At 51.9% G+C, this 23,408-nt stretch overlaps 1 protein-coding gene across 3 annotated transcripts in view; it reads left to right on the plus strand.

Annotated features, from left to right (window-relative positions):
- Positions 1-23,408, plus strand: part of PTPRU (protein tyrosine phosphatase receptor type U) — a 704,694-nt gene that overhangs the window by 227,188 nt on the left and 454,098 nt on the right. For all 3 annotated transcript variants that reach the window (XM_050932286.1, XM_050932285.1, XM_050932288.1), the window contains one exon: positions 5,938-9,012. In XM_050932286.1, coding sequence (XP_050788243.1) covers positions 5,938-6,000 — 63 coding nt within the window. In that variant the 3' untranslated portion in view covers positions 6,001-9,012. The remainder of the gene's footprint in view (positions 1-5,937; positions 9,013-23,408) is intronic.

Genomic DNA, 23,408 nt, shown 5'->3' on the forward strand with positions numbered 1-23,408 from the left:
GATTGGAAAATTAGCATTATCCAATGTCAGTAAAGCATATGTTAAATGGAGTAAGAACTGGCTAACTGATTGATCTCAATAAGTAGCTGTCACTGGGGAGTGATCAAGTGAAATCACTGCTGATAACATTTACAGATGATGCAGAGATAGGCAGAGCGGTAAACAAAGCTGAGGACAGGCAGTCCTACAGATCGATCTGAATTGCTGGGTAAACTGGGCCTGTGCAAACAACATGTGTTTTAATTCAGCCAGATGTAAAGTTGGACATCTGGAACAAGGAATGCTAGCCACGCCTACAGAATGGGTGACTGTATCCGAAGAGCAGTGACTCTGCAAAGGATCGAGGGGCTCATAATAACTCACCATGAGCTCTCAGTGCAATGCTGTGGCGAAAAGGGCTGATGCGATCCCTGGGTGTGTAGGAGTGGGGTGGTGGTTTTATATCTGCACGTGGCACTGGTGACTCTGATGCTGGAACGCTGCATATAGTTCTAGTGTCCACATTTTCAGAAGGGTGGGGAAAATGTGACGGGAGGAGTGCCAGAACGAGCCACAAAAATGATTTGAGGTCTAGAAAAACACCTGACAGTGAGAGCTGAATGTGTTTAGTTTATCTAAGAGAAGATGGAGAGGGGACTTTACAGTGTATCAGGATCTTCACAGGGAACAAATATTACAGGGCTCATTAATCTAGCCGAGGAAAGCAGAACAAGAACCAATGAGTGGAAACTGAAGCCAGACAAATTCCAATTAGAAATAAGGCACATTTTTTTTAACAGTCAGGGTGATCAATCACTGGCACAAACTCCCAAAGGAAGTGGTGGATTCTCCATCATTTGATGTCTGCAAATCAAAACCTGATGTCTTTCTGGAGGATGCTTTAGCCAAACCCAAGTGATTGGGTTCAACGCAGGGATGGCTGGGTGAAATGGAATGGCCTGTTCTGTACAGAAGCTCAGACTAGATGTTCTTATGGTCCCTTCTGGCCTTCAGCTCTAAGAACTTTGTTGTTGGCATTGGGCAACAACTCACACAACAATCAGGCTTCACTGTAGCTCTTCCCCTCTCCCGCCTTGCCATCGGTCTCTTTCCGGCTCTCTCCTGTGCCCATGTGGATCCTTTGTTGCTGCCAGCCTGTGTTGAGGCTGGGCAGCAGGCAGAGGCCTCCCTTCTGCCGTCCATTCCTCAGCAGAAGCTGCACCCTCACAAACACGCTCAATGGGACATTGTTGAGGGCACCGTGTGATCTGACTAGGCTGGACGGAGGTGGGGTGGAGTCAGACGAGCGGCGTGGGGCCGGTGACATCCATATCCCACTGTCTGGGCTCTCGTACAGAGCCGTGCGGGATGTATTACCCGAGGAGGCGGGGCAGGTAGCTCACACCTGGGGCCTGTCCCTGCTGGAATCCTCAGCTCCGAATTCTGTGCCGGGGATCAGCTACTCTCAGGAGTACACTGCTGGTTTTGACGTGACTGTAGGTTAGGAGCAGGGCACTTCGCAGAGCTCTGGGTGTGTGCACTTGAGGGGCTGGAAGAATGGAGGCTGCTACTGAGGAGGAATGAGGTGCACTGGCAGAGCTGGGACTAGAGTAGCAGTGGGTGCTGCAAATTAGGAGGGAAGTGCACAGAGCTGTGTGTAGCAATGGAGGGTGTGTTTACGGTGCACCCAGGAGGGTTGCCAGCCCTCCTGGTTTTGCTGGGAGCCTCCTGGAATCGGGTTCCATCTCCCGGAGGTTACTGAAGCCAAAGTACGAGATTTTAGGCCACTAAAAGTCAGGCGGCACAGAGGGACTAAGGCTAGAGACAAGCAAATCATGCAGCTCAGGGGCGTCTACTCTGCAGCCAGAGGTGTGGCCACAGCCCGTGTAGTGAGGGCCCAGGGCTAAGGCAGGCTCCCTACCTGAACTAGCTTCACATGGTTCCTGGAAGCGACTGCCAGGTCCCGGCAGCCCCTAGGCGCATGGGTGGCCAGGGAGGCTCCGTGCGCTGGCCCCCACCCTGAGGGCCGGCTCTGCAGCTCCCATTGACCGGGAACCATGACCAATGGGTGTGGTGCCTACGGTGCGAGGGCAACACGTAGAGCCTCCCCTGGCCGCCCATGCGCCTAGGGGCCGCAGGGACCTGGCGGCTGCTTCCTGGGCTGGAGCTTCCTGGGAGCTGAGATATGCGCCACTGGGACCCCGAACTCCTCTCCAGCATCTCAACCTCCTGCCCCAGCCCAGAACCCCGTCCTGTACCCCAAATCCCTCATCACTGGCCCCACCCCAGATCCCACACCCCCAGCCCGGAGCCCCCTCCCACACCCAAACTCCCTCCCAGAGCCTGCGTCCTCCCCAACCCCCTGCCCCAGCCCGGAACCCCACACCCCCAGCCAGAACCACACCCCCTCCCACAGTACAAAACCCTCGGCCCCAGCCTGGAGCTCCCTCCTGCATCCTAAACCCCCCAGCCCAGAGCCTGCACCCCCAGCTAGAGTCCTCATCCCTCCCTTACCCCAACCTCCTGCCCCAGCCCAAAGCCCTTTCCTGCACCCCAACCCCCCTATCCCTGGTCCCACCCTGAGCCCGCACCCCCAGCTGGAGCCCCACCCCTTCCCTCATGCCAACCCACTGCCCCCAACCTGGTGAAAGTGAGGAGGATGGGGAAGCGCCAGCGACAGAGGGAGGGGAGAATTGAGCTGGTGGGGCAGGGCTGAGGGTGGGGCAGGGGTGTTCGGTTTTGTGCCGTTAGTTGACAACCCTACCTACATCTGGTTGGGGTCAGAGCTACATAGGGGTCAAGCCAGGGGGTTTATCACTTTGCTAGAGGAATCCAAGTGATTTGTTGCATTTTTCAAAGCCAGGTTGGCCAGCATGTTCGCAATGCCTGGATTATAAAATCCCTCGTTCTAAACCAAAATGGCTTTGGGGGGGCGTGTGCTTTGCATTAGGAATTAAACCGGGGTTGGGCGAGAGGAGAACAAGTAATGAAAAGGCGCAGTCATAGGCATGAAGTTGTCAAGCCCAAAGGTATTACAAAAAAGCAGCATTTCGGGTCAGAACACAATCTTCTCCCAGGCTTAAATGAACCTGAAATGTCTGTTCCAGGAAACTCAATCTAATGGAGCCACCGCGGGCCAGATCTCCCACTGGGACAAATGGGGGTAGCCTCTCTGAAGTCAGGGGGTCTGCTCCACTTCAGACCTGCTGCGGTTCCCCCTGGGCCTTCCCCCTCCCCACACTTTGGCTGCCCAGGAGGGGGGTGATATTTTTACATGATTATAAAAGGAAACAATCCCTTTCCTTAATCCAAAAGCATTCTGTGGTTTTAATCTCTGTGGCTGCCTCCTCCTCTTTGATTTCCTTCCCCTCCTGGAACCCCCCCACACACCTGGCCAGCCTAGTGGTACCCCCCCCCCCCACGGCTAATTGGATTCTTTTTGAAGGCCACTGATGCTTCGCGCAGAGCTTGCTGGAGGATTGCACTTTAGAAGCACTTTGCTCTCTTGCACAGATTTCTTCTGCAGGGGATTTTGTGCCCCCTCTTGTCTTTGTGTTTGCGAAGGGAATCGCTTGCAAACAGGATCCTCGTTGCTCTGAGAGGGTCCCGAAGCTCATCCCCCTCCCGAAATCACAGCTATCCTCTGCTTGGGATGTGCTGTGTCCAGTTTGAGGTCCCTCACTACAAGAAGGATGTGGACAAATTGCAGAGAGTCCATCGGAGGGCAATGAAAATGATCGGGGGTTGAGGCACATGACTTACGAGGAGAGGCTGAGGGAACTGGGATTGTTTAGTGCAGAAGAGAAGAATGAGGGGGGATTTGATAGCAGCTTTCAGCTACCTGAAGGGGGTTCCAGAGAGGATGGAGCTTGGCTGTTCTCAGTGGTGGCAGATGACAGAACAAGGAGTAATGGTCTCAAGTTGCAGTGGGGGAGGTTTAGGTTGGATATTAGGAAAAACTTTTTCACCAGGAGGGTGGTGAAGCACTGGAATGGGTTCCCTAGGGAGGTGGTGGAAAATCCTTAGAGATTTTTAAGGTCAGGCTTAACAAAGCCTTGGCTGAGATGATTTAGCTGGTGTTGGTCCTGCTTTGAGCAGGGGGTTGAGTGTTGAGTCCCAAATGGGGCTGGGAGCCAGAGGAGTAGATGGGCACATGCTCTGCTAGTGGGAAAAGGGCTCATTCCATTAAAGGCACCAGAGCCGCTCTGTCGCCATGGGCTGATGCCTGGCTTGGCGCATCCATGCACAACCGTGCTCTTAGAGCGTAAGCTGTCCAGGGCAGAAAGATACTAGTAAACTTTAGGGTCTGTCTAAATAAATACATAATAATCCTCCCATTAAGAGGAAGTCGTTATTTTTAGCCCTTTCTCTAATGGGAAAATAAGATCCTGTATCTCGCCTGAATATAGATAAATCAATGCACAGGGTAGCAATTCTAGCCGGGGGAATTTTCACATAGGATGTAAGTCATAGCCACAAAATATATGCAGACAAGGGTACTTTCATTGCGCCCACTCAACCCAGACTGGCACAGACACCAATTAACTGTCCCTGTACCAAGGGAGCGGCAATGACTCAGCTGTGCTCCTGGTGCAGGTATCCAAGCCATTGCACCGACAGGCAGGCTGTAAGGCTTTGCTGCAGGGAGCCGTTTGTTTAGGGCTCACTTCCTTGAATGTAAACAGTAAGACTCCCCTGATGCCAGTATTCCCAGGATCAGGCCCTTCAGCTGCCTTAGTGGAGCTTATATATGCATGCATCTGTTGGCACGTGCAGTCCCCTGCTTTGTACATGCAAGGGTGGGCTCGGAGCCGACAGGCACGGATGTGTAGCAGATGTAGCAAAGACCCCCGCACCTGGCTGACCTCGTGCTCCGTCCTATTTCAGGTGGAAGCTGCCATTGACACTAATGAGGAACCAATTCCATGCGGCAAACCCCACCAACTGGCATGAATTGGCTCCCTTGTTGGCAGACTTGGAGGGGAGGCTGAGAAATGAACAGACCACAGAGACTGAACTTCCCTTTCTTCTCTAGATTTTAGGTCTTCTGAGTCAGGGCTGAGCTGCATTGGTCAGGTGGTTTGTAGGATGCTTGTGCTTCCATTGCCAAGGCTGGATAATCCAGGACCTTAGTCCCCAGGTCTGTCCCCAGGCACCCTTCACCAGTGTCAAATGCATTATTTTTTTTTTAATGAATGGGTAATGTTCAGGGGGGTTGGAACAATTTGTATAGTGGGGGTGCTGAGAGCCATTGCACCAAACTGTAAACCCTGGATATGATGGAAACCCCTTCAAGTGAGAGGGTGCGGAAGCACCCCTAGTCCCAGCACCTATGGTAATGTTACGAGAGTGTTCTCCAAAAGCACTGTCTGGATCCATGTAGGTAGTTCATAGCTCACAGTACCAGCGTATGGTGCTCAGGAGAATGCAGCATAAGCAGAGCTGGTTGGAAAGGCTCGGAAGGAATGTTTTTCCATTGGAAAATACCAGTTTTGTCAAACGTGAAACGTTTTGTGGAAACGTGTCACCAATGATGCAAATTCTTTTGGGAAGGAAAATGGGAAAAAGCAGTTCTCTAAGGTTGAATTATTGCATTCATACCTATTCAAAATAGAACATTTTGATTTTTCCATTTTGAACTGACTTTTTATTTAATTTTTTAAGTAATATAATAGAATTAATTAATGGGAAAAAGTCAAAATTGGAACAAAAGGTTTTGATTGACCTGAAGCATTTTTTTTCCAGAATTTCATTTTGCAGGAAATTTAGAAATTTCTTGTTTTCTTTCTATTTTGGAGCCACAGACATTTCAAAATTGTGAAACTGCAAAGTCTAGTTCCTGCTCTGCTATATTCATAGGTTTCTAGGACCAATAAAACCTCTTGTGCAATACAAGGGGCTTACACTAGGCAGCTGTTTACTTCAGCTTTTCACGCATTTCTTTTCTTCTTTTTAAAGGAACAGTATCATTTCTGCTACGACATAGCACTGGAATACCTGGAATCACTGGAGACAAGATAGCATCGTGCCGGAAGATGGAAAGCAAATGTTTGTTTAGGGTTCACGCCAAACATGCATTTTGCACTTGGACTTTGAGCTAGTGCGACTAGTGAGAGGAGGGGGAAATAATGGACAGAATAAAAAAATTACAATAATGAAAAGCAAAAGGCAGGACATGGAGAAATGTCAGCCATGATAGATCTTCATCCTCCTGCTCTCCATCTCCCAGGCCCTCTTTCCACACTCATGGGATAGAGCTCAAACAGGTTGGTTGCCAGCACTCGTTCCCTTACCATGGTGATGCTGCCGTGACAGCCAGGACTGTGAAACATAGAAGGGCGAGTAAGAGGACTTCACCTGTGGACACCTTTGGACACATCCAACGCAGGAGCAGACCATGGCTAAAGCAGAAGCAAAGTGGGAAGGGAAAAAGAGGAATTACAGCCTGTTTCTCAGTGATGGTCGCAAAGGATTTGTGGAAACAACAGTAGTTGGGGTTTTTGAATTGTATTTTCAGTCTAAGCAGCTTTTCAGAGGAGCCCAGAAGGTCCTCTGCAGCCTTTGGCCTCTGTGGAGACACAAGCCATGTTGGAGTGAAGACACTAAAGCGAGTTGTGTCATTTTCAGTCTCAGTTTTAATCATGAGTTTGATGTTCGCTAATGGATGCCAACTTCCCGAGAGAGAGTCATATTTTATTTGTGTGTGTCCCCAGAGTATTTAGCCCATTGGCAGATGTGGGGATGGGGGAATCCAGGCTGTGTAAAATTGGGCAGGGGCATAACGACTGCTCCTGTCCAGTGCTCACACCCAGCCTAAGCTATCCTGGCAAGGTTTTCTGAAGTGGCTAAGTGATTTTGAGTGCCTCAATCTTTTGGGTGCCCACAACGAGGTACGTTAAAGGCCCCTGATTTTCAGAGGGTGAGTTCTCAGCCCTTCCTGGAAGGTCCTTTCAAGGTGTCTCAAACTGGGTGCCCAAAAGTTGAGACGACCACAATCACCTGGTCGTCCTGGCCTTCCGTGTGTGGTGTTTCACAGTCTCCTGGAACCAGCCCCCTTGCCACTGGCTGCTGCCTCGCTCAAAGGACAGCAGCAGTCAGCAACTAAGCAGGAAGGAACCTTCTAAGAGGGCTGAGTCAGTATTGCTAGCACCAGATGGCACGTGGGAATAGGTCTGGGCTGGGTAGCCACAGCTGGAAGCAGTGGGGGCCTCAGAATTAAGGCCAAAATATTTCAGTCGGGAGGGTCTGACCCTCAGATTAGAGCAGGTAAATTCAGAGGAACCCCACAGAGTGGCCAGATCCTGCACTCCGTTACAGCTGGTGTAAATCAGAGTGTTTCCTTTTGAAGCCTGTGGGCCAAAATCTACTATGGTAAATGCAGAGGAATTCCATTGCAATCGCAGCCCGGAGGCTGCTGGCAGTTACACCCCGGTACATCTAGATCCAACCAAGTGATATCTGTAGCAAGTCCTCCATTACCAGGGCAGGTTTATCAGCTCTGAAATGGGAGCAGCATCTGTCCCAGGGGTGGGCAAACCATGATCCGTGGGCCGTTTCCGGCCCATCAGACATTTTTATCCAGCTCTCGAGCTCCCGCCAGGGAGCGGGGTTGGGGGCTTGCTGCAACCCGGAGCTCCCATCAAGGAGTGGGACTTTCCCTGCTCTGCCCACCCAGGGCTCCCCAGCACCCGACTCACAATTCCCTTGATGAGCACCATCTTCCAGCACACAGAGCCACACTGCGCAGGTGCGACTTCACTGTGCTCTTTCTGGGATCAGAAACCCCCCACCCCCACCCACGCAGCAGCACATCCAGTCCCCTCCCGGTCTCCTACAGCTCCACCCTCGAGAGCCTCGAAACTGTCCAGGGGCTGCACCCGTCCCAGCTAGGTTCCTCTGCCCGTGGAGGTGCCTAGTACAGCTGCCTTGGTGTCACTGCCAGCAGGTCCCGTAGGAGTCCCCGGTACCACCCCTGTAGAGCCCCCTCACTACACCCCACGAGTCCCCCCTCCCCCCACCTCAGTAACATCCCTTATAGAGCCCCTCCATGTTACACCCCATAGAGTCCCCCTCCCCCACTGGGCATTAATGGCTCGCTGTGCAATTTCCATACCCAGATGCAGCCCTCAGGCCAAAAAGTTTGCCATCCCTCATCTATCCAGACAGGTAAGAATAGACTTGGGGTCTAATTCATAGGGCAGCTGGGTAGGCAAGGGTGGGATCTGGAGGAGTAGCCAGCACAGGGATGGCAACTGCAGCTGTCCCAGAGAGCAGTGAGCGAGTGGGGAAGGGCAGAGATGAGGTGAGCTGGGGTGGGAAGGGAGGAAGCTTTGTCATAAGAAGTTGCAGCAAGGTCAGAGCACTGCCTTGACCTTCTGCTATGGAACATTATTGATGTGGCCAAAACTTTACGGTTTCTGGTTGGGTTGATCCCACCTATTGATGGGGGTTGGCGTCAGCAGTCACTTTACTTCATCCTGCTGTCGGAACTGGAAGAAAGGTTCATTCCAGCAGGACGCAGCCCAGGCAGCCTCCAGCTCTCGGGGTGACGTACAGCAAGGTTTCTCCTCCATAGCTCATCCATTGCTACTACCTCTGGACCCCAAAGTCCTTTGTGTTTCTCTGTTACCCTCAGCAGATATTAACCTGGAGTGGGTTGTGGGCGCCTGACAGCCAGTCTGACTTGGGCTTGGAATGGTATTCCCCTGGAATTCCCCTCTGTTCGGCATTGGTGAGGCCTCATCTGGAGTACTGGGTCCAGTTTTGGGCCCCACACTACAAGAAGGATGTGGAAAAACTGGAAAGAATCCAGCAGAAGGCAACAAAAATGATTAGGGAGCTGGAGCACATGACTTATGAGGAGAGGATGAGGGAACTGGGATTGTTTAGTCTGCAGAAGAGAAGAATGAGGGGGGATTTGATAGCTGCTTTCAACTACCTTAAAGGGGGTTCCAAAGAGGATGGATCTAGACTGTTTTCAGTGGTGGCAGATGACAGAACAAGGAGTAATGGTCTCAAGTTGCAGCGGGGGAGGTCTAGGTTGGTTATTAGGAAAAATTTTTTCACTAGGACGGTGGTGGTGCACTGGAATGGGTTCCCTAGGGAGGTGGTGAATCTCCATCCTTAGAGGTTTTTAAGGCCCAGCTTGACAAAGCCCTGGCTGGGATGATTTAGTTGAGAATTGGTCCTGCTTTGAGCAGGGGGTTGGACTAGATACCTCCTGAGGTCCCTTCCAACCCTGAGATTCTATGAACCCAATGGTTTAACTGTCACTTGTTTCGGTGTTCACAGGAGAGCTGTTAAAAAGCCACTTTGCCATCCTAGATCTGTGAGGGTTCAGTGCTCCGCTGAGCAGCTCAGTTCCAGCCTTGCGCCACAAACGACCCTAACAAGCAGCAGTCAGATGGATGCAATTGTGTTATCTGCCACCAGGAACTCAGAGAGCTGAGGGGTTGTCAGTTTGACTCAGCTCTTGCTTCTTCAGGGCATGTGCCGCGCAGTCCTGTCCCCGGCCCTGTGGGGAAAGGCCGGGTGGCGTGCACAGTCCTCAGAGGGCCCCATCCAAGCCCATTGCAGTCGGGCAGCGTTAGAGCTGGGCTCAGTGTGGCGAAGGCAGGGCCCTCAGATGCCAACTGGTGCGCCGTATGTAAGAGCTTCTCCGTTCAACGGCTGAATTGCACTTACATTCTGGAAGCAGTGGGATGGCGCCAAACCCTCTCGCCAGGGGCCTGCTTACTGCAAACTTTGGATGGCTTCACGCCTTGTGGTGCTGGGTTGAGCACGGATGAGCAGCTTGCATGGGCCCAAGGGGTAGAAGTAGGAGCAATGGGATGATATAAGGCAAAGGGAATTTAGACTGAATCCCAGGGAAAGTTTTGTAACGCTGCTGTCCATTGGGGTGCACAACTGTCGAATGGGAAGATGTTGGAGATGACATCTGATGAGTCATGTAGTTGGGAAAATGCTTTGAAGAATGTACTGTGTAGTGTCTTCCCACTGAGGCCAAAGAAGCTATATCAGTGATGAATTTAACCCAGGGTCTGGACTAATCTTGACTCTGCCTCCATAGAGAAGGGTGTGGTGACCCACCACATCTTTTGCATGGCTCTCATTTTGATTCTTCTTGCTTGGCTGCAGCCATTGTGTTCTCAAACTTTCGTATGTCTGATACTTAGGTGGAAGCAGCATCCGAGTGAGCAACCCACTCAGTCCACCTGCACAGCTTTATTCTTGATCCTGAATCTGCGTCGATTCCTGCAGAACCAATGACTCGAGCAGACTGCCGGTGTGTCTGTGCTCCCCTGCTCGCCACCTTGGTGTTTACGCCACAATGGTGACGAAGTCCATTCCTTCTTGAGGCCCCCTGCTGAGGTCTCTGGGCAGGCTGGGCTATGCTAGGAGTCGGCTCTCCGCACTGCGGGTTGTAAATCTGGAGGTTTATGGTGCTAGTCCTGGATTCGGCACTGGGATAACCCAGTTCAGAATCTGCCCAGTGGCCTTGAGTTAGGAAACTCAAAGATTCAAAAACGCTGGGTGTGGGAGATTTGCTGTTGAGGCCAGGCTGTCACCCCAAATACCTGGCTTTTTGTGATTTTCACACAGTCCTAATGATCACTCACTCCAAGGGCTACACAATCACGTCCTTCTTCCCTGCTCGCCTGTAACGATCTTGGGAGTTCCTTAACGAAGGAACGAGAAAGGAATAAAACTTTACTAAAGCAAACTGGAGAGCAACTGTGCTGAACTGCTGCAAACAGCCGTGCAGTGTTCCCAACATCACAACCCGCCCCCGCCGCCTCCAGGGCACACTCACAACACAACTCCTTAAGAGGGAGAGTCTCTAACTCACAATCTTTCATAACCATCTCTCTGCACTGCCTTCCCACCTTGACACAATGGCTGAGCATTCACGTTACCCCTGCCAGAGCAGCAGATGCTCCAGTGATGCCTCCAAGTTTGGATTAACCCCAGTACCTGCATTAAAAGCCTGAACTGAAATAAAATGTTGTCCTGGTCGCCCTCAGTCCTGTTCACAAGTTTAATGTCGTCTCTTTGGAAAACCTGCTGGAGGCGCTGCCTGGAGAAGGATGTGCATGGGTGGGTCATAGCAGCGCAGTGGTTCTTCCTTCCTTCCTTCCCAACGCCAAGAGAAATAGTGCAATACATGATGGGTATGATGTAAATCAGATGGGCGCTTTGATAGCTAAGGCTTGGTCCTTGTGATTGCCACCACTGGAACCCTGGCAGAAGCTGTCTAGATCCAATAGGAAGCTGGGATTGGCTTTCATTTCTGGAAATAAATGAGTAAATATCAGGATTTGCCATGAACAAAAAAAGTCACGTTTTGTCTTGCAGAACTAGGAAACTTTTTTGGTTTTTGAGTGAGCTGCTTCTCCCCAAAGCTCCCACTTGGTGCCTCCATTGTGGGCTGTTTGTGCATCACCTACAATTTATTCTGACCAGAGAGCGGAAAATATTCTGCAGCGTGATTCCCCCATTCTCCCACTCATTTGTTCTGATGCTCACGGGTGAAATGCTACCTTAAAGGCATGCAAAAAAAAGAAAAAATTCCAACTCCCCTCCTCCCATTCAGTCTGGAGGTAAAACAGAGGCGGGCTGAGTTGTATATACGTTTTACAAGCAAGTTTTTGATATTCTCTTTGATGGCCGTCTCTGAATTTTTAGTGCCGCTCTTGAGAAGGGCAAGCTTTAAAAAATCGCTTTGTAACAACTAACCAATCTTCACCTCCTAAAGAGATGTTAGTACAACATGAGGCAAGGACGTCCTGTACATAGCCATATAGATCTATAAATATATATATATATATACACACTGTTCTTAATATGGATAATGTTTATCGGTATTACAAATGCAGTGGTGCTTTTTTTTCTTTTTAATAATTTTTTTTTAAAAAAACCCAATTAAATAAAAAAATTAAAAGCAAGAAATACCAAAATTGAATTGTTTTTGTCCACGGTAATCTCAGGATGGCTGCTTAAGAATGAGGGAAACTGCAAAAGAGACTGATGCTGATGGGCAGGTTTAATCGACAGAGGCAACGAGATGTTTGCAGATCTCTGCTTAGCGGACAACGAGGAAGGGTAAGAGGGATGCCCAGAGAGTGGCATTGCTAATGTGGCTTGTACCACGCACACCTGGCTGTTCTTAACTTTCTGTTTTTCTTTGGCTTTCTTTTCTTTTAAGAAAAATCAGTTGCATAAATAAATGTTCCAAACTTGTGACGGCCTCTGAGTTTCTTTCACTAGCTCCTGTTCATGACGCTTTCATATGGTTGTTTCCAAGGCTTTCTTGTCCTCTTCTTGCTTGTTAAGCTATGGCTCTAAGATGCCCTGATCCCAATTCAGTTGTACAGCACTATCACAGTGCGGGGGGTTCTGATCCAGGACTGGTGCTCTGCCAGGAGCCTGCAATGCATGTGATAATAACCATGTAGGCTTGGGGCACGCAAGGCATTCTCAGAAGACCTTGGTGGTAGAGCTGGCACCACAGAGCAGGATAAGGCTGCTATGGTGGCATTGGAGCAGCTTTCACCCAGGAATAATGCAAGCCTACAAGGCTCATAAACTCATGAAACATTTGCGTCTTATACTGAAGTTTTTCATGCTTAATCTTAACAATAATTTACTGCTGCAGCCAGAGCAGCACCTGCACAAGCTGCTAATGGTCCACTTAGAGCTGCGGTTCACTCGGTCACTTCACCAGGCTTGTGTTCGTCCTGGGCATGGCAGCAGGATGGTTTGTGATACGAGCCAGAGGGCCAGAACTGCAAAGGACGGTAAGTCCAGTGGAGCAACACCAATTTACACCAGCTGGGGAGCTGGCTGATCGACTTCAGTAGCAATGCTGATTTACACCAGTGAAGGGGAGCGAGGACGTGAGGTCCAGCCCAGGGCATTTCTGTCAGTGTCATTTGTGTTGCAAAGCTTAATGCCGCTTTTTGGAGATGAAGGGAAGGAAAGTTGGAAACTAAGGGGTAGGGTCTAGAGTTTCAAAGGTATTTAGGTTCCTAATGTCCATCAAAGTCAATGGGAGTTAGATGCCTAAATGGCTGTGGCTCTGGGCACAGAGCAGTAAAGTGATGTAAGCACCAAATGCCAGATGAGGGGTCATGGCTCTGAAGGCCAAGAAGCGTGAGGCACGTCTGCGATTTGCCTAACTCCCTGTGAGACGGGGGCTCGGGCCACCCCCCTCTTATCAGCAGTTTTATCCTAGCTAGTACAGAGCAGCTGCTTTCCTTGGGTGGATCTATGAATTCAACCTTCTTGTCCTGCTAATCTCTTTTAGGAGTTTCCCCAGATGCTAGGAGATGACACGGGCGACTACTAGAACGTGGTGTAATTTCAGAAATAGCCAGGCTAGTTGAGATGAGGGCAACCTGAGTCGAAGTGCTTGCCTGCGTGACCTTGGAAAAGTCACTTAGGCTCAGATTCTCAAAGGTATTTAGTGACCTAACGCCCATTGAAATTGCGCCCTTCTGTGTCTACAATGGGGCTAACTGCACTAGCCTCCCTAGCACGGGGTTGGGGAGCAGGGGTTGTGTGAGGATAAATATATCAAAGACTGTGAGGTGCCCAGATACTGTGGGGCTTGGGGCAGGTCATGGAAGTACCTACAATAGATAGAAACTTGGCCCTTGCCCGTCCCAAGCCCCATTACACAGAGTGGGCGAGAACTGGCCATCACTGACAATGCCACACAAATTCCTTTAATGCATTTCCCAGCTGGACCATAAAAGCCCATTGTGAGCATGAGCGTCCCTGGAAGAACGGGCCTGCTTTGTCTGATGTGATTTATTTATTACAAAGCCACCTTCAGCTTAATAGGCTGCGATATGAAACATTTCCAGTGAACGTCGAGGCTTCATTTAATGGAGCACAAGGGGAAAAAATATATAATTGAGTCGTCGGGATTGTTTTTCATCTTTAATTAATGTTTGTGAAGGATGCTGTAATTACATTTGGCCACTAAATAATAAAAAGGAGAATGATGCAAATTAAAACCAAGAGTTGTATTCATAGAGGGCTGTAACTGTGCTGGTTGCCACTCAGGCTGTTATATCGCTGGCCCAGAGCCATGCTCTGTAAGTGTTAGTTCTTCTTCGAGTGATTGCTCATATGTATTCCACAGTAGGTGTGCATGCTCGCCATATGCACTGGTGTTTTTCCCCTAGCAGTACCCATAGGGGAGCGCCTCCGCGACCCCTGGAGTGGCGCCTCCATGGCATGGTATAAGGGGCGCTGCGTGCTCCCCCCACCCTCAGTTCCCTCTTGCCGCCAGTGAAGGTGCTTCAGAACCACTTTGCTCCAGCTTTGCTGTAGCTCGTCCCCAAACCTGCTTGTTTGTTCAGTGTCTGGTACCTGTAGTTAGTCAGTTGTTTAGTTTAATTTAGTTAGAGTGCCTGGGCTGGGGCATTACCCTTGCTTCAGGTTTTAAGTCGTGTGACACTTGTAAGCGATCTGTGCCACTGAGTGAGCCGCACGCGGACTGTCTGAGCTGCTTGGGGAAACCCATCTCAGCGATTGCAGCAAGATTTGCAAGTCGTTTAAGCCTCGGACCACGAGATAAAGGGACATTAGGCTCTGGGCTATTCTGATGGAGTCAGCGCTGATCCTAGCTCCAGCGCGCTACTCCGAGTTGGTGATGTCGGTTTGCAGCAACCCTTCGGTGCCATCGACCAGTCGGCACCGCTCCCCGTCCATGGGGCATGCCAAGAAGGCTAGGAAGAGGCCGCCTTCGCCGCGGCACCGGAGTAAACCTGGGACAGAGGCTAGACCCATGTTGGGCAGTCTTTGATCCCCACTGGCCTCTAGGTCTCTGACTCAAGTAGCCTGGCCCATTCAGAGCAGGCCACCTCAGAGGTCCAAATGCCTTCCACGCCGGAGGCCCTGCAGGAGGCCTGGGATGTTACGTCCACGCTGGTACCAGGAGCACCGCCGAAGTTGGCCCCGCGCTCCAGAGGCAAGACGCCGCTGGGATTTCCACAGTCACCCCCGGCTCAGTACCGGTCTCGGTCTAGGGAACGTTCCTGACACGGTTCACTGCCTAGTGTCTGTTCAGGGCAAAGTCCACGTGGATCTCCCTCGACGCCCATCAGACTGTCTGGCTGGGTTCCATCCGACCGAGACTCTCGGCACCGCTCTGCCTCAAGGAGCGAACACCGACGAGACTGAGGCAGACATCGCCAAAGGTCCTCGTCTTGGAGGGGCTATCGGAGCCGGACATGGCACCAACATCAACATCGTTCCATTTGGCATCCTGCTCCAGGACCCCAACATGGCACTGCCTCCGCAGCCCTGGGCATCGATCGCTGGTGTCTCGCCATCACAGGTCCGCTGCCGGAGCCGATCGTGGAGCAGCTGTAAACCGACGGTACTGGTCCTCCAAGTCAGGATCACTGTCCCATGGTCAGCATCGCTCTTGGCACTGCTGCTCCTCCTGGCCCGGGGACAGCGGCAGGTCATAGTTAAGCCCAGCCTCCCTTCATAGTCGCCCATTGATGGGCCAGGCTAGCCAGGCCAAACAGCCGGTTTCACCAGTGCCACAGCAGGTGCTGGCTGGCCCAGTGGTACCAGTGAGCACTGGGGCCCCCAACGCAGCCCCTGGTGAGGCCTCGGTCCGTGGCCGGAGCCTCAGAAGGACCATCGGCCTCCCTCTCCAGACCTCCAAGGAAGGAGTTGGTGGGACGTACATCCTCAGCACCGTGCCCGGAGACTGACCAGGTGGTGGACCCTCCAGTGCCAGTGGATGCTCAAAGTACCGCAGCGGCCTCCTCGTCCTCCCCAGATGAGGCAATTATGGCCCCTCCTCCCTCCGTCCCACAGGAGGACTTTAGGGCCCACTGAGAACTCTTAAAAAGGGTGGCATCAAGCCTCCACCTCCAAGCAGAGGAGATGGAGGAGCCCTTGGACTCCCTGTTTAATGTACTGTCCTCCTCAGCACCGGGCAGGCTGGCCTTGCCTCTCCACAAAGGCATGGAGAAAATTTCAAATGCCCTGTGGCAAACACTGGCCTCATTGGCCCCCATCTCTAAGAGTGGAACGCAAGTATTTTGTACCTGCCGAGGGAAACGAGTACATATACGCCCACCCTGCTCCTAACTCGCTGGTGGTCGAGTCAGTCAACCACAGGGAACGGCAGGGCCAACCAGCCCCTCTCCTGAAAAATAAAGATTCAAGGAGGCTGAACTCATTTGGAAGAAAAATGTGTTTGTCCTCAAGCTTCCAGTTATGGGTGGCGAACTGCCAGGCTCTCCTGGTCCAGTATGAGTTCAATCTATGGGGCTCTCTGCCCAAGTTCGAGGACTTCCTCCAGGAGTAACCCTGCAGGCAGCCTCAGATGCAGCGGCCACGGCCACGTGGTCCATGGCCTCCGCAGTGTCCATGAGAAGGGCATCGTGGCTCCTGCTCTCTGGGCTGTCCAGCGAGGCACAGACTTCCAGTTTACTTCCTCCCCGCCCCCCGTCCCTCTGGGGGACCCCTCGCACGAGGCTCTGCTCGAGCAGAGGTGGGGCGGCTCCTGGGCCTAGGAGCGGTGGAAGCAATACCGGGGGAGTTCAAAGGCAAGGAGTGCTACTTCCGCTGTTTCCTTATCCCGAAGGCCAAAGGGGGGCTTAGGCCCATCTTGGACCTGTAAGGTCTGAACCAGTACATGGTGAAGCTCAAGTTCCGCATGATCTCCCTGGCTTCCATCATCCCCACCCTGGATCCCGGGGACTGGTACGCCACCCTTGGTCTGCAGGATGCGTACTTCCACATTCATATACTCAAGGGGCACAGCACTTCCTCTGTTTTGTGGTGGGGCAGGAACACTACCTATTTATGGTCCTCCCTTTTGGCCTGTCCACTGTCCCCAGGGTATTCTCGAAATGTATGTCGGTGATAGCGGCCTACCTCAGGCTCCGGGGGTCCAGATCTTCCCCTATCTGGACGACTGGATGGTCAAGGGAAGCTCCAGGTCACAGGTGCGGGGTCACATGCTCCTTCTGTCCACGTGCACCACTTTGGGCCTGTTGGTAAACAACACCAAATCCATGTTAGTCCCAGTAGAGTTTATTGCCATGGTCCTGGTCACCTCGTTGGCCAGAGCCTCCCTCCCACCAGACAGGTTCGAGACCCGGAAGGGGCTCATTGACATGGTCACAAGGTTTCCAGTGACAACAGCCAGAGCATGCCTCCAGCTCTTGGGTCACATGTCAGTGTGCATGTATGTGGTCCGGCATGCCAGGATGAGGCCCCTCCAGCTCTGGTTGGCCTCAGAGTTCTCCCAGGCCAGGGACAGCATGGACAAAGTCCTCACAGTGTCCGAGCCAGTGATCACCTCCCTATGGTGATGGTCCTTCCCAAGAAACATGCTCCAAGGGGTCCTGTTCAGGGGAAGGGCCCCGTTACTGGAACTGGTGTCTGACGCATCGGACCTGGGATGGGGGGCCCATGTGGGGAACGTTCAGACCCAAGGTCTGTGGTCAGCTCAGGATCTGACCATCCACATAAACATCAAGGAGCTTGGGGTAGTACAGCTGGCATGCATGGCCTTCCGCTTACACCTGGTGGGCTGGGTGGTCAGGGTCCTCATGGACAACACAGCCTCAATGTTCTACATCAACAGGCAAGGCAGGGCCCAATCCTCTCCATGAAGCTCTCAGGCTGTGGAACTTTTGTATAGCCCACAACATCCGCCTACAGGCCTTCCATCTGCCAGGCTCCCAGAACGCACAGGCGGATCACTTGAGCAAGGATTCTCCTCTCAGCACGAGTGGTCTCTCCACGCAGAGGTGGTGCACAGACTTTTCCAAGTGTGGGGAACTCCCCAGGTGGACCTGTTCGCAACTCGGCAGAACCATCGCTGTCCCTGGCTCTGCTCCGGGGATGGGGTGGGACGAGGCGCTATCTCCAATGCCTTCCTCCTGTCCTGGTCAGTGCAGTTTCTCTGTATCTTTCCCCCATTCCCTCTGATTGGCAAGGTCCTGGTAAAGATAAAGACGGACAAGGCCCAGGTCCTTCTGATTGCCCCAGCATGGCCCAGGCAGCATTGGCATGGGACCCTCACGGGCTTAGTGGTCACCCTGCCATGGCCATTGCCTTCCCGCCCAGACCGGCTCTCCCAGGGCCGCCTCCTCCACCTCACGGCGTGGCTGCTCAGTGGTTAGGTAGGGAGGAAAAGACATGCTCAGAAGGGGTTCAACATGTCCTTCTAGAAAGCAGATGGTCCTCCATGGGCCGAGTCTACTTGGCAAAGTGGTCTCGGTTTTTCAGATGGGCGGATGAGCGGGGCATTTCCCCAGTGGCCGCCCCAATCCAATTAATTCTGGACTATCTCCTCCACCTTAGAGGCCAGGGCCTGGCACCCTCATCAGTCAAGGTGCATCTGGTGGCCATATTGGCCTTCTATTTGCCTGTGCAGGGCCAGACGGTATTCTCCCATGCCATGAGTGGCCAAATCCTTAAGGGATGGATCGTCTCTTCCTGTATGTTTGGCAGGACCGGCGCTAGGGGTTTTAGCGCCCTAGGCACACGGCAATTTCACCACCCCACGCCCTGGTCCACTGGAGCCGCAGGAGCAGCCGATCATCCGCAGGCACCACTGTGGCAGCTCCACCGGAGCCACCTGCCACTCCCTCCAGCAAAATACCACCCACCAATAATCCTGGCGCCCTAGGCAATTGCCTAGGCTGCCTAAATGGAAGCGCCAGCCCTGATGTTTGGCCCCTCCCAGTCCCGCAGTGGGACCTAAACCTGGTGTTGGCCTGTCTCACGGGGCTCCTGTTTGAATCACTAGCCACGTGTTCCTGGTCACACCTCTGGTGGAAGGTAGTCTTCCTGGTTGCAATTGCATCGGCTAGGCAGGTCTCAGAGCTCAGGACCCTGACCTCTGAGCCCCCGTACATGGTGTTTCATAAGGATGAGGTGCAGCTCTGCCCGCACCCTTTGTTCCTCCCGAAGGTGGTCTCTGCCTATCACTTGGGTCAGGACATTTTTCTGCCAGTCCTCTGCCCCAAGCCCCACACGTCCAGTGAGGAACGCTGTCTCCACGCTAGATGTGAGTTGGGATCTGGCTTTCTACCTGGAGTGGGCTAAGCTGTTCAGAACGTCCTCGCAACTGTTCATCGCCTTGGCCAAGGGCACGAAAGGTCAGCCGATCTCCACTCAGCGCCTCTCCGACTGGATCACCTTTTGCATCTGTACCTGTTATGACCTGGCGGGAATCCCTCCACCACCACTTGTGAAGATGCGCTCGATCTGGGACAGGCCGCGTTGCCTGCCTTTTTGGCCCATGTCCCCATTCAGGACATTTGTGGGGCTGCCACGTGGTCTTCAGTTCACACTTTCACCTTGCACTATGCGACCGTCTCCCAGACCAGGGAGGACGCCGGGTTCGGCAGGACTGTTCTCCATCCTGAGAGTTTGTGAACTCCTCTCACCTCCAACAGATCTAGCTCGGAATCACCTATTGTGGAATACATGGGCAATCACTCGAGGAAGAAAAGACAGTTACCTTTTCTGTAACTAGTGTTTTTCGCGATGTGTTACTCCTGTCTATTCCACATCCCGCCCTCCTTCCCCACTGTCGGAGTTGTCTGGCAGGAAAGAACTGAGGGTGGGGGGAGCGCGCAGCTCCCCTTATACCGCGCCATGGAGGCGCCACTCCAAGAGTCGCTGGGGTGCTCCCATACAGGTACTGCTAGGGGAAATACTTCCGGCACCGGTGCACGTGGCCGGCACGCACACCTACTGTGGAATAGACACGAGCAACACATCTTGAAAAACACCAGTTACGGAAAAGGTAACTCTCTTTTCTCCAGGTGTTGGGATAACAAAAACACCCACTATTGTTGGTTCAACAGCGACACTTCTGCTTCATTCGGTTCTGTTGTATATGGGCTCTTATCCCAGGCTCGTCATTGTAGTGTCTGATATCCACCCGCTCTCCAGGCACACAGACCAATCATGCAACCTAACCCCCTGCCTGCTTCCCTGTTACCTGGCTATGGGAGACGACTCAAAAGCAAGGCATGGACGCAAGATGATCACCCTCCACTACCATTGACATCAATGGGAATTAAATGTTCTCAGCATCTTGCCAAGATTGGCCCAGTGTGAAGAGTGGGGGATAACCTCACATAGTGTGTGGTCCCCACTGCTTGGGTCTCAAAGTGGATAAGAGCCTGCTACTGCTACAAGCTGATGGATTTACTCCTGTAGGGATGTGGCGGATATCCTTATGAAAGCTCTGCTATTGCTCACACAGAAGTTAGGCACTTGATGCAGCGGGTGCGGTTATCCGGCCTGTGTTAGGCAGAAAGTCAGCCTAGATGATCATAATGGTTCCTTCTGGCGTTAAAATCTCTGAATCTTAATACAGGTGGTACGGGCCTGAGTGGCTAATGCTACAGGTTGTGGGTTCAATCCCAGCTGAAGGGCAGGGGCTGTTAAACACATAAATGGGACCTTGGGAGAGGGGGCGCCTAAGAATTTAGCCAGCTCAGAATCAGTGGGATGAGAGTTTTCTGTTACCAGCTGAGTGAACATGTTTCAGAGAGGATTGAATTCAGGACAGTTGTACGAGTGGCCATGTCCTGTTGGCAGCTGCCCTCCTGGCAGCCTGGGTGAACATGGACCTGCAGTATTCATTTACATGAACCAAAGGGGCCCAATGAGTCAAAGGTGATAACCCAGTCACTGGCCAACACTAAACCATTTAAACATGGTGGGGGTTGGTATAGAACAGGGGTCGGCAGACTTTCAGAAGTGCTGGGCCAAGTCTTCATTTATTCTCTCTGATTTAAGGTTTCGCGTGCCAGTCATACATCTTAATGTTTTTAGAAGGTCTTTTTCTATACATCTATAATATATAACTGAACTAGTGTTGCATGTTTAAGAAGCTTCATTTAAAATTAAATTAAAATGCAGAGCCCCCCCCTGTCCCCAGCCAGGACCCGGGCAGTGTGAGTGCCACTGAAAATCAGCTCGTGTGTGGCCTTTGGCACCCATGCCATAGGTTGCCTACTCCTGGTACAGAGAAACCTCAGGTTGCTTAGTATCCTGGCAAACACCATAAACGCTCTCCTGAACCTGTCCATAAAGATACAGCAAAGACTGTAAACCATTAAAGCATTAAATGAGGCTTCCCTTTAACAACATCCCTCGTTCCCTTGCCCCTTGAGCTGGAGCCAATTTTAGACAGCAAAACCCTCTGCTTGACAGTCTTTCGATGGTATCAAAGCTGGCAATAACTATTCGTTTTCGGGGAAAATAGAAGTTAGTGGAGCTGGCTGGGAGTGGTGGTTAAAATCCGATCCTGTTTCCTAACCAGACAAAACAAGCCAAACACACACAAACGGGGGAGAGGGAAAACCAGCAACGATTTTAAAAAATGCAGCTTTTGGCTCTGATGGTCACTTCTTCACTTGCAGCCTCGCTGCTGGAAAAACACAGCCCAGGACATGGTCTTATCAACCACCCTCTGAGACCCGACACACGTGTACCAGTGTTGGGCTGTTTAGGGCAGTGCATTTAGCTGCCTTTCTGGGTCACAGGCTCACAGCAGTGCTGCAGCCTTGGCTGGCTAAGCTGGGCTCTGAACAGCCAGAAGGAAAAAGGAGAGGGATGGAAAAGAGAAGAAATAAAGTAGGGAAAGAGAACACATTTTTGGGGGGAGTAGGAGGAAAAAAAGATTCACTTCTAAGGTGGTGGTTGGGATTCACCTGGAGCTGGTGGTGTCATCTGGGTCCTGCTCTCTGGCCCGGTCTGATCAGGACATTTCTCGGGATTGGGATGAAGGTGACCCAGGAGATGGTGGGAGTGGCAGCCATACTGGGGAAGCTCACACCAGTAGCCATTTTTTCTCCCCTAAGTCTCTTTTTAATGACCCCAAAAGGGGGTGATGAGTGGAAAAGCCCATCCCCTCATTATTTTCTCCACCAATTAGACTTAATTTCCAATGCACCAATGCTGGTTCATTCTGGTCTCAGACTCCTCGTGTTCCGCCCAGGCATGAACTTCACACAGGCCTTGAATTATCTTAGGAGGCCTCTTTGTCTGACTAATTCTGTCTTTCTGCCTCAGCTACACAACTTTCCCCATCCCCAGTTGTTATGATATGTTATTGGGATCCTTCAGGAATGTTCACTCAATTTTTTGCTGATGACCTCACAGGGTAAATGTGTCGGCCTAAGTATCACAACGGACCCATGTGCGCATTCATGGAGCCATTTTCAGACACCCTGAGATCACTGGACCCGAATCCCTGCTGCCTGGCCCCCGTGTTATGAGGTGTCATTCGACTAGCATCAGCAGTTCAAGGCCCGATCACATATTCTTCCTGAGGCAGCGGTGGTTCAGGAAGCTGAGATGAGTGGGAAGTGCATCAGCTGGATCGCTGTTGTGACAGATTTCTGTTACCAATCTGCCTGAGGCCTCAGGTGATCAGGCTGAGGCCGCAGGACCGTTAGGGGAGGAGATGATGGAGCACACCACGTAACTGAGTTTTAAAGCTTTATTGATAAAATAACAGCAGAGAGCGCTGTGGGTTCCCCACATCACTCAGAGGAAGGAAGCATGTGTTAGTGCCCCAAGCCCTAACCCACTTTCATACTCACACCTGCGCGACCCGAGGCTGGCCAAGCCTGGGTGTAACGTAAGAAGAAGAGAGGAGGGATGCATGGGAGTTCTTGTCCCGTGCATGGGTTGTTCAGGGTCTGCTGTGATCTCCGGCTTGCTTTGGCTCCCTGGAGGGTTTTTAAGTCCCGAATCTTTGGGGGGTGTTTTCATTCAGGGCCCTCCATTCCTGGTGCTCTTTGTACCAGTCCGAACCGGCTCACTGTGGCCTCTTCGGCTTTCCCAAAACACACTGGCTCCAGAGACTTTGTTTCCCCCCTGTTGGCCTTCACTATCTCGAGCGTTTTGCAATCTTTGTAGCTCAGCTCAGGTCTCCTTTTTTTCATGGCTGGCCAGGGTTGGGTAAGAGGTGAATGAAACTGTAAATTTCTTGTTGCACCCATGGCCTTGGACGGGACAAGCGTTTTATTTTCAGACGGAACTCGCTGAAGTGTCGAGTTAACCCGTTCTCTGCTCTCTTCCTCCTTCCCCCTTTGGCCTCTCGCAACCTGCAAAGGAATCTTCCACTCCACGCTCACACCTTTAACCTTTCCCAAAATGCCTTGCGATGCTTGCAACAGTGTTAGCAATATACAATGCTGATCTGCCTCCCCAGGGGATCCCCTGAGGGAGGGGGCCATTGAGTTGTGGCACTGCCCCCCTCCCTCCCAGCACATCTCTCTCGCTGCCTTCCCCTCTGAGATGGGTGATAACGTGCATCTTCTGTAACTACTGTCCCCAGTCCCTGCAGCAGGGAGGACTTGGTCATGGAGTCGTCCAATGCTGGGAACCCATGGGTGTGTGAGTTGGTTGGA

This window comes from Gopherus flavomarginatus, chromosome 22, assembly GCF_025201925.1.
Source record: "Gopherus flavomarginatus isolate rGopFla2 chromosome 22, rGopFla2.mat.asm, whole genome shotgun sequence".
NCBI lineage: Eukaryota > Metazoa > Chordata > Testudines > Testudinidae > Gopherus > Gopherus flavomarginatus.